The 10852-nt window shown below is 41.7% G+C and overlaps 1 protein-coding gene across 2 annotated transcripts; it reads left to right on the top strand.

Moving 5' to 3' along the window:
* The first annotated feature begins 1569 nt into the window (after nt 1-1569).
* On the top strand, nt 1570-3122 carry LOC125095981 (L-lactate dehydrogenase A chain-like). 2 transcript variants are annotated; one of them, XM_047722567.1, is made up of 2 exons: nt 1570-2271; nt 2541-3122. In XM_047722567.1, the coding sequence occupies exons 1-2, from the start codon at nt 1585-1587 to the stop codon at nt 2694-2696; spliced, it is 843 nt and encodes a 280-aa protein (XP_047578523.1). In that variant the 5' UTR covers nt 1570-1584; the 3' UTR covers nt 2697-3122. The 2 variants fall into 2 exon arrangements, with proteins under 2 accessions (XP_047578523.1, XP_047578521.1); XM_047722565.1 differs by having other exon boundaries at nt 1570-3122.
* Nucleotides 3123-10852: the final 7730 nt, after the last annotated feature.

Here is a 10852-nt window from a genome sequence, read left to right as displayed (position 1 = left end):
TTTGCAGTAGTGGTGATGGCCTGAATTATGGAATAGGCACAGCTCCAGAAAGGAAGCTTATGGGTGAACACAGGACTCCAGCTCATGCGTCAGGTAAAATGGCAGGGTTTGCTTCTTTTGGAAGATGTGCCCCGCAATAATTAAGCAGGTTGTTAGGGTTCTCACCTGGATGTTAGGGGCAGTTTCTAGGACTAGCTAGGAATTTGCTAATTAGGATAGAAATCTGGTTGAAGACTCTGGTGCTATGATGGTCATGAGAAAGGTTGATCTGGAAGTCATGTGAATTCCCAGGAGCTTACCCTGATTAGGCTGAAGGCAATAAGGCTAATTGTAGTCTCATGCAAGAAGTAGGCTGGTGCTGAGCAAATACAGAGCTAAGACTATCCGGGATGCAGGCCTAACTTATATCTGAGTATTGCCTCTTCAGTGCCTATCATGGTCAGGATTAGGGCAGGCAGGACCTATCTAGAAAACTATTTTGTTTCTCAAACTTCTTTTGACATTGACATACACTAAGAAACACAAAATACATTATAGAATAGTATATACACATACACAGTTTCCCCAAATAATATTTCCCTTACCACGTACAATGTACTTTATTCTGTTTTGTTCTATTTATTCTATCATATTCCATATGTCATGAATATAACAAAAACCTTTTGCTATCCAATAATTTATTTTATGACCCACTAACGGGCAGAGACCCACAGTCTGAAAATGTTCACTTAGAACTTGCAACGTGTGCCATCCATACCCTTGACTTACAACTGACCTTCCCAGCCCCCATGCAGCAGCTAGCACATCAAAACCAGCTGCAGAACACAAAGCCATTTCCAGTTAAGAGACCAAGCCCTTCCTGCTTCACCCAGACACACTATTACTTCCTGGAGGCTCACTTCCGGGGTCAGCCTCTTTCATCTCAGAGCTCTGTGGCTTACTGCATTGTATGCCTTGCACAGTTTTTGGTTTTGACTTCTTTGACATTGTGAAAAACCTCAAGGGAGAGGCTTTCTCCTCCAGGCTTGGATTTGGGAACCCCATCGGTTCCCCATCGGTTAGGCTGATCCCTCCCAACCATTGAGGCTGGACAAAGACAGAAAGCCAGGCTTATCTTGCCTTCTCCTTTGTCTAAGTTCTCTTCTTCTAGTTAAATGTTTAGCTAACAACTTTTTAAAAGGCCCTTTTTATGTTATAAATAATAACTACATAAATTAAAATAACTGCTGATAAGTTCCTGTTGGTAAACAAAACCACACTAGTGTGAGAACCAAAACCATGGTGCTATTCAATAAAGAAGCAGTTCTAATATCTGTAGCAACCACAGTGTGGACAAGATGGATATTAACCAATCAATCAACCAACCAAACAAAATTCCCAACAACCCAAGTGTTTGAAGAAGCAAGCCTTAGTTAAAGCCATATGCAAACATAACCAGAAAGATGGCATGGTGATAAAGCCACATTTAAAAAAGACAACCTGGGTGTCGGAGCCGCTGCTGCCAAGTCCGGATCCATTCTCGCGCGCCGCTGACGCCCGCCCTCCCGACGTGCACTCCCGATTCCTTTTGGTTCTAAGTCCAAAATGGCAACTCCGAAAGATCAGCTGATTCAGAATCTTCTTAAGGAAGAACATGTTCCCCAAAATAAGATTACAGTTGTTGGGGTTGGTGCTGTTGGCATGGCTTGTGCCATCAGTATCTTAATGAAGGACTTGGCAGATGAACTTGCTCTTGTTGATGTCATGGAAGACAAACTGAAGGGAGAGATGATGGATCTTCAGCATGGAAGCCTTTTCCTTAGAACACCAAAAATTGTCTCTGGCAAAGACTATAATGTGACTGCAAACTCCAAGCTGGTTATTATCACAGCTGGGGCACGTCAGCAAGAGGGAGAAAGCCGTCTTAATCTGGTCCAGCGTAACGTGAACATCTTTAAATTCATCATTCCTAATGTTGTCAAATACAGCCCAAACTGCAAGTTGCTTGTTGTTTCCAATCCAGTGGATATCTTGACCTATGTGGCTTGGAAGATAAGTGGCTTTCCCAAAAACCGTGTTATTGGAAGTGGTTGCAATCTCGACTCAGCCCGGTTCCGTTACCTAATGGGGGAAAGACTGGGAGTTCACCCATTAAGCTGTCATGGGTGGATCCTCGGGGAGCATGGAGACTCCAGTGTGCCTGTATGGAGTGGAGTAAACATTGCTGGTGTCTCTCTGAAGAATCTGCACCCTGACTTAGGCACTGATGCAGATAAGGAACAGTGGAAAGAGGTTCACAAACAGGTGGTTGACAGTGCCTATGAGGTGATCAAACTGAAAGGCTACACTTCCTGGGCCATTGGACTGTCTGTGGCAGATTTGGCAGAAAGTATAATGAAGAATCTTAGGCGGGTGCATCCAATTTCCACCATGATTAAGGGTCTCTATGGAATAAAAGATGATGTCTTCCTTAGTGTTCCTTGCATCTTGGGACAGAATGGAATTTCAGATGTTGTGAAGGTGACTCTAACTTCTGAGGAGGAGGCCCGTTTGAAGAAGAGTGCAGACACACTCTGGGGGATCCAAAAGGAGCTGCAGTTTTAAAGTTTTCTAATGTACCACTTCACTGTCTAGACTACGACAGGGTTTTAGTTGGAGGTTGTGTACATCGTCCTTATTATTTGATCTGTTACTTAAATAATATCAAAATGGCCTAAGGAAAAAACATCGGTTTCCTAAAGTTCTAAATAGGAATGGTCCAGCAAACACTGCAGCTATACCCTAATGCTGGATGATACTTGCCTTTGTAGTCCTAAATGGGTTCATCTCAGAGGCACCACTGCCAATATTGCATATGCAGCAGGTGCTCTTCCAACCAGATGCGTATTTCCTGTGTGTTCTAGGACTTCTGGTTCCTTGATCCAACACCCAACATGCCTAGTCCATCTTTCCCAGTCAGTCACATCCTGGGCTCCAACGTATAAATTCATTATTGCATGTATTGTGCATAACTGTTCCAAAGGATCTTACTTCGTGTACCATGTATGTCAGAATATAGTGTACATTGCCATATAATGTAAAAAGACCATGCAACCAACGAAGTGTTGTACCAACTAAAATACCAAATAAAATTTGAACAGTGACTTTTTTTTGAGAAAAAAAAAAAAAGACAACCTGTGTGTGTCTATCACAGTAATAAAGCAATGATAAAATATCTATTTTCAGGCTACCAAATCAACCTCTGCCCAAAGATATATTCCAAAATCTTAATGCTTTAAAGGATATTGTCACTTGTAAATTGCTATAGTCACTTTGGGACACAGTATGGAGGTTTGTGAAAAAATTAAAAGTAGGGCCTCCATATGATCAGCAATCCCACTTCTGGGTATAAAGCCAAAGGAAATGAAATCACTGTCTCAAAGAGATGTCTCCACACCCATGTTCATTGTGCGTTATTCACAATAGCCAAGACATGAAGGCAATCTAAGTGCTTGTCAATGGGTGAATGCGTGAAGAAAATGTGATCTGTATGTATGGAATATTTTCAGCCATGAAAAGATGGAAATCCTGTCACATATGAAAACATGGGTGGGCCCTGAGGATATTGTGCTAACTGAAATAAGTCAGACAGAGAAAGACAATTGCCTTATGATCCCACTTATATGCAGAATTTGGGGGTGGGGGAGAAGACAAACTCGTAGAAACAGAGAATGGCATGGTGGTTACCACAGGCTGGAGGGTGGGGGAAATGGGGAGATATTGGCTCAGTGGCACAAAATTCCAGTAAGAAGATGAATAAGATCTAGGGATTTACTATTCAGCATGGTAATGGTAATTAACAATTCTGTATTAAAAGTTGCTAGAAGAGTAGATCTTCAATTTTCTCACCATACACACTAAAAGGTAATTGTGTGAGATGATAAGATGTTGGCTAACCTTACTGTGGTGATCATTTCGTAATATATACATGTATCAAATGATCAGGGGATGCCCCTAAAACTTACCTCATGTTATGTGTCAAATATATTTCAATAAAGTGGGAAAAAAATATTGTCACAATGGCCAAGAAATGTAGTAGAAGGTACCCTTCATTTCTCACCACTGTTCAATTCTTAATCCAGGATGGTACTTTCTTGAGTAAGGTAATTTACCTCCTAAAACAGCTGTTTTTAACAAATCAAAATGCATAAATCTCACCCTTGGGAAACACAGATTCCAATCTGTAAGGCTGTGTTAGAGATTCTGATTCACTACCTCTGGGGTGGGGAAAATGAATCTGCATTTTTAACACTACTGTTTCCTCCCCTGTGCATCTCCTGTCCCACCTCTGCTGCAAGTGATATTAATATAGGTAATTCTCAAAGGCCACATTTGGAAAATATTATCAGGAGATAAAACAATTTATTTCAAGGAGGTCACAGAGCCTCTTCCACAGATGCATATTTTGGTGAGCTGACGTTTGATGGAAGGATGAAGTTGTTTTTCATTTTTCTTCTCTCACTCGATTAATGGTCAATTTCCAGAACTTTCCATGTGACTGTTCTCAAAGTCTGGCAGGCTGGCTTGGTGTGAGACCTCTCAGTTCCAAAGTCAACACAAGCTGTGAGAATACAAGGATGGGAAGCATGGCCAGGGAGGCAGAGAGAGATGCAGCTGGCGTCCTGACTGCTTCTAGAGCAGTGTGTGAGTCAGCACCTGCCCCTGTGTGCGGTCACGATGCCCACCTCCCCCCTCACAAGCATTTTTTTTTTTTTTTATACTCAGGAAGTTCCAGAAAACTTCACAACTCAAAATCCGAGATCACAGGTAGAAAGCAAATTTTACCTCATGAAATCAAAGACAAATACAAAAATAAAATGAAATAGTAGGTCATTTCCAGCCAGATGTACCAAAAAGAGGATCTGAAACCATGATCTTAAAAAAAAAAAAAAAAAAAAAAGCAGTTGTAAAGCATACCTAAGGAGGGAAGTGTGGTTTTTAAGAACTTGCTGGCTCATGGTCTAGCTCACTTACAAAGACCTAGAACTCACCATCCCCCAAAAGTTATTTATCCCTCTCTGCCTGATTTCTTTATTTCTGAAATGGGTCACAACGTTATTTGCTTCTGAAATGATGCACAGGAGTATCATGTGAAACTATTGGGCAGATCTGTGCTCTTTGAAACAGTATTCTTGTGATTTTCTTGTGCAAATGAGAGAATTTACCTCAAGCTAATTAGTGCCTTCAGTCAGAGAGAGAGAAACTTTTGGGGCATGCCATTATAAATGATAATAACTATCAGCACCTTATTGGAAAATATATAAGTACAAAGAATTTCTCAGAAGCTCCACTGTGCTTGAATAAAGAATCAAGTCCCCTGCAGATTGAAGTGATTTATTCTCAGACAATTCACCTAGAGACATTTTTCTCCCATTACTAAAGGACTGGTAAAGAAAAATCTTGAATGACACAATCAGCAAAAGGTATCTTGGAAGGTTCTCTTAGTTCCTCTTTGGGATCCAACAAGGGGACAAAGTTAGAAACTGGGAAACATTTGGCTGGCTCCTCAACAGAAAGAGAGAGATTTAATCCCATCTAGTATTACATGCAGCTTTGCTCAAAATAAAGCAGCTGCTTGGGAACTGATTTCAGCCCGGTCCTGTCTAAGCAGATCCATTTGTGTGTGTGTGTGTGTGTGTGTGTGTGTGTGTGTGTGTGTGTGTGTGTCTTCTTTAGCTGAATCTGACTTGTCAGTCTGAGAACATATGTGTATGCCATTCTAGAAAGAATGCACATTTATTTTCCTCCCATTTAATGTTTGAACATGATCACAGTCACCAGATGGGTCAGAAAAACAATGACAGCATGGTATAAATCTTCAGAGGGTTTATCAATCTGATTGAATTGAGAAGATAAAGTGGATTTTGCTAGAAATCCAATAAACTCTCCTCACCACAAAGAATAATAAGGGCTTGTGCCAATTCTCTCCTTTATTACCATCTCTGCCCTTTTGCTTTTTATTCTCGTTTCTGTTTCACTTCCTTCATATTATAAGGCTCATTTTACTCTCTAAAGATGTTAGGTGAACCTCAGTTCTTCTGGACTAATTAATCAAAGAAATTGGAGACAGCATGTTGGCAGTGGGAGTAGCACAGGGCTTAGAACTGGACACGCAGGAGTTCGAAGACAGGCTCTTCCTCTGCCCCACTGTGTGGTCGCTGTCCTCGTGTGAAAAAATGAGGCTAACCTTTCCAGGGGTTGTGAGTTCTGGAGATTATAGACATGAGGCATGTAACATGATTTCTGGCCCTGTAAAGGGTGACTATTTTAATCTTGGGCACCCCAGGTTATATTTGTTAGCCAGAAGTTCATTCTCTTTAAGGAGGCAGAACTTGTTACCAAGAGGGGAGGAACATTCTTTACCAAAGATCTTTAATAGCACCATAGGATATAACCTGTATCCTCTGATTTTGTAGTGGCCCTGACTGTGGGAATGGCTGTCCAGCTCAGAGATTTTTTTCTAAGCATTGAGATGTTCAATTTGCTATTATGCACTAATCAGGAACTTGCAGGTCATAGTTCTACACGCAGCAATGGCTATTCTATTCCACTTGGCCATGACGCTGCGATGTCTGCATTTAAAAATATAAGTGCTGGGGGCGCCTGGGTGGCTCAGTGGATTAAAGCCTCTGCCTTTGGTTCAGGTCATGATCCCAGTGTCCTGGGATCAAGCCCCACATCGGGCTCTCTGCTCTGCAGGGAGCCTGCTTCCTCCTCTCTCTCTCTCTGCCTGCCTCTCTGCCTACTTGTGATCTCTGTCTGTCAAATAAATAAATAAAATCTTTAAAAAAAAATATAAGTGCTGAAGTTCTGTTGGAACTTACTAGAGTTCCTGGTGATCTTACTTCCCACTGTAATTAGCACATGCAAATTTGCAAAATTTACCTCTGAGGTTAAAATGCCTTCATTTTGGCTAATGAACTTAATAGCTGGTAAGATAAAAGGCAAAAGATTTCACTTAGGTCATTGTTCGTTATGGCTGCTTTCACTGGGAAAAGTAGACACCCCCCTTAAAATGACTTAGAAAACAAGAGAGGGAGATTTTTAAATTCAATAACAAACAAGCTCATTTTTATGATCACATTTTAAGACTTCATATTTCAGGTGGGGGGATAATCTTTTTGAGGAGGGACAGGTTGAATTGAGCCATGTGAGGAAGAGAGGCATGTAAAGATTGAATAAGAACATTCCAGGCAGAGGACTCATGGGCTGTAGATATCCTGAAGTGGGAATGGATTGGTGATTGAAGGACAGTAAGAAAGGTGATATAGTTGGGATATAGGGAATAAGGGGAGAAAGGTACAGGGTGATGGCGGATAGGGAACAGAATGGAAACAGGAGGCACCAACTAAGATCTTGAAGTTGGACAGATTACCAGTGGATGTCTTTTGGCAGAAAATGGAATGCCTGGCAGAGAATGGATTGGCAGGTGGGGCATGCATAAAGGCAGGAGCCCAGGTAGGAGGCTAGTGTTGTAGTGCAGGTGGGAGATGTTAGGAGATACTAGGGTCCTGTGCTAGGGAGTGGCAGCAGACATGGAGACAAGTGAATGGATCCAGGATAATTTTGGAAGTAACCTTTGAATACAATGTGCTGATGGGTTGGCTGTTGGGAGCAGAAAGTATGAGGCAAAGAGAGAAATCAAAAATGACCCTCTGGTTTTTGGTTTATCAAAATAGCTGGCTGTGGGTACTGACGAAGAGCTGGGGAGGTGGACAGAGCATGGATGAGATGGTATGGGTCTGGGGAGTCAAAAACCACAGATATTGCTTTGGCAGGGCCAGTTTAACCCTAGCGATGGTCTTTAGAGTCTGATATGGATCAACAATGTAATTAGTGGAAGGATAGGAGGTAAGTTCACCCTCGTTAAGATCAGATTACTGAAGATCACGTGCTCAGAGAAATCTAAACTATGGAGAAAACTGAATGGGACTCTGAATTGTCATGTAGAGCTGCCACTTTTCCTTCATCCAACAACCCTCAGCTGCTCCTTTTGGGTGCATCCTCCCCTCCACGCTTCTCTGGAGCATGCCTACAGAGAGCATGGTGTTTTCTTTTCTCTTTGCTTGCTGGGTTTTGTCCTTGTAATCACCACTAGTTCTTGGTGCCTGGCCAAAGGCTGGCACAGACCTGGTGGTCACAAAAGGTTCTTTAAAGGAATGAGAGGATGAATGAAGGCATGCTGAGGTCCCTAGATCTCTACTTCTGATCAATCTCATTCCAGGCTGTGATTTGGGGGTTGGGAGACCTTGGACTGAAGGTATGCATCAGCATTGGCTTGATTTGGATGTGAGCCTCTATTCATGCATGGCACAGAGTTTTCTTCTCCCACTCTCATTTTGGTAATTGCCTGTTCATTCTCTTGTGCCTAAATCCTTACCTTGTTAACCCAGCCGCACTTCCAGGCTATTGAGAACAGACACCCAACATTCTTACTAGTTACCTGTCCTGATCAGTTTCCATCCTCTTCATGCTTCCTTGAGCCCAGGCTTGTGAGGAAGCTTTGGCCATTTTCCTGAAAAATATTGCCTGCTTCCAGGTCCCTGTTTCTGAGCATTCTGGCCCAGCAGATCAGTCCATTGTCTCTTCTTGGACCTGCCCAGTGAGAGCTGGTTGCTAGTGTTCCTATTTGCTGCCCAACACTGTTTGGTTTAACCATATGCTACTTAACCATAAGCCACCATAAGCCTTAACCACACCTCGATTAATGTGCCAACTCAGGTAATATAGCCAATTCGACTTACCGGCACCTTCAACTATCCAATCACAGCTATCATTCTCCAGTCTGGCCAAGTCATTAGAGACAACTAATATCATTAAACAGAACACAGAGAGGAGAAAATAAAATATCCTCCTGTTGTAAAGAAACACAGCTGGCATTGGTCACTTGACTCCAAAAGGTCACATGATTATAAGGTATATTTCACAGAAAGAGAGAGAGAGAAAAAAAAATAACCTATTACATTTATCTAGGAATACTTCCATTTTTCAGTTGTTTACTCCCTTCATTTTCTAGGGGAAAACTTAAGCTAGGCCACTGCCAACGTTAAACATTAAACCCTTACTGAGGGGGCTCGGGTCATGATCTCAGGGTCCTGGGATCGAGCCCCGCATCGGGCTCTCTGCTCTGCAGGGAGCCTGCTTCTCCCTCGCTCTGCCTACTTGTGATTTCTGTCAAATAAATAAATAAAATATTTAAACCCTTACTGAGGAGTGGATATATGCTAGGAACTAGGAATAAAGTTTCCATCCATTCACTTTTTTAACTGATAGAACTGAACACCTACTATGTGCCAGGCACTGCTCTGGCTCAAAATCCATCCTTGAACATCTTTGACCAAGATGAATTTAGGAGGTACCCTCTCTTTTAGGGACTGGCAGTGAATGACGGATAAATTCCTTGGTGGCCCCCCCTTTTTTTAACCCACAATACAATTCAAACTCAGACAACTCTAACTGTAAAGTAAATATAAGGAAGTCCAAAAAAGTACTGGTTTTTCTTCTGGGATGATAATTTTGTTAAATATCAGTTATCAAAATATTTTTATTTTTCATTTTTGTTGTGGCTGCTGTCTCTTTTGCTAAATGAGTCAACAGCATATTTCCTGGTTAGTAAGCCAGCACTGCTTCCGGTTAATGGGAGCAATATACAGGTAAACAGATTTGAATAAATAATTGTGACATAAAGAGACACACCCTGTGATAGAAGTGCATCTAGACTAACAGGGATGTAAACACTGTTCTGTGTGACTCTAGCACTCCCTGGACTTCCCTCCTTTTTTTTTTTTTTTTTTTTTTCCTTCACATTCATATTCAGGGGAAATTATTTCCAGATTCAGGACAAAATGGAATGTATGAATGTAAATTGCAGCACTCACAAAAAATAAGGTAACATGGTCATTTAGGTCTTTGTGTGAGATGAAGGAACAAACTCAGAAATATCTGCCTGTATTTTTGAAGCTTTGAGGTCTTGTTATTGCAACCCTAAGGTGTGAATTGTGTGCACTGTGTCTGAAATTAAGGTTTAGGATAGCCGCTAGCTCAAAAGCTTCATATGCTGCTTTTTTCTCCTTCACTAAGTGTGAGCTTACACAACTTGTTCAAAGGATAGCATCAAAGGCTCGTTTTATCAGTTAGTTTAGGGTAATAGACTGGGGTTGAACTCTAGTCAGTAAAAGGAAACTTTTCAGACTTGGAGTTAAAGTTCAATCTGTTATTCTTGGCAAATGGCCCAAGAGGGAAACAGAATTCATGGAGGAGGATCGTTGGCTGGACAGCTATCTGATCCAACAGTTGCTATGAGCAGATCACAGAATGGAATCATCAAATGAATGTTCACGCACTACTGACAGCATGGAAATATTTCCTTTTCCTTGCATATCTGTTTCTTTAAATGCTGTTCTTAATGCTCCTTCAATATAACAAAATCTCAGTCACTGTGAGTGAAAGAATAAAGTCTCCATGTGGACTCAATTCTGGTGTTCATTAGGTTAGAGCAATCAGGAATGTATTTCCCTTGGGACTCATGTTTCTGCTTCATGTTGAAGGTGATTACTTGGCATTCAGATCAGACTGGTAATGATTTCTTCCGCTCTGATGTCCAAAGACACGAAAGAATTCATGTCTGGTGCCACTTGTGAAATGATTGAGAACAGTGGTCAGCTGGGGGTAGTGCCAGGATACTCTTCCTGGGTCTAATTAGTAGTCTTCCCTACTCTTGTCTTAGTACCATCAAGAAGGAGGGGTCATAGGAGTACAAAGAGAGGGAGAGAGAGGCAAGGAATTGGGTAATGAGGGCCCAAGACTATGCAATGGATGGGCACATTCTTACTTG

The sequence above is a fragment of the Lutra lutra genome, chromosome 3 (assembly GCF_902655055.1).
Source record: "Lutra lutra chromosome 3, mLutLut1.2, whole genome shotgun sequence".
In the NCBI taxonomy this organism is placed as follows: domain Eukaryota; kingdom Metazoa; phylum Chordata; class Mammalia; order Carnivora; family Mustelidae; genus Lutra; species Lutra lutra.
The sequence above is the reverse complement of the archived record's forward strand: the minus strand, read 5'-3'. Positions and strand labels throughout refer to the sequence as shown.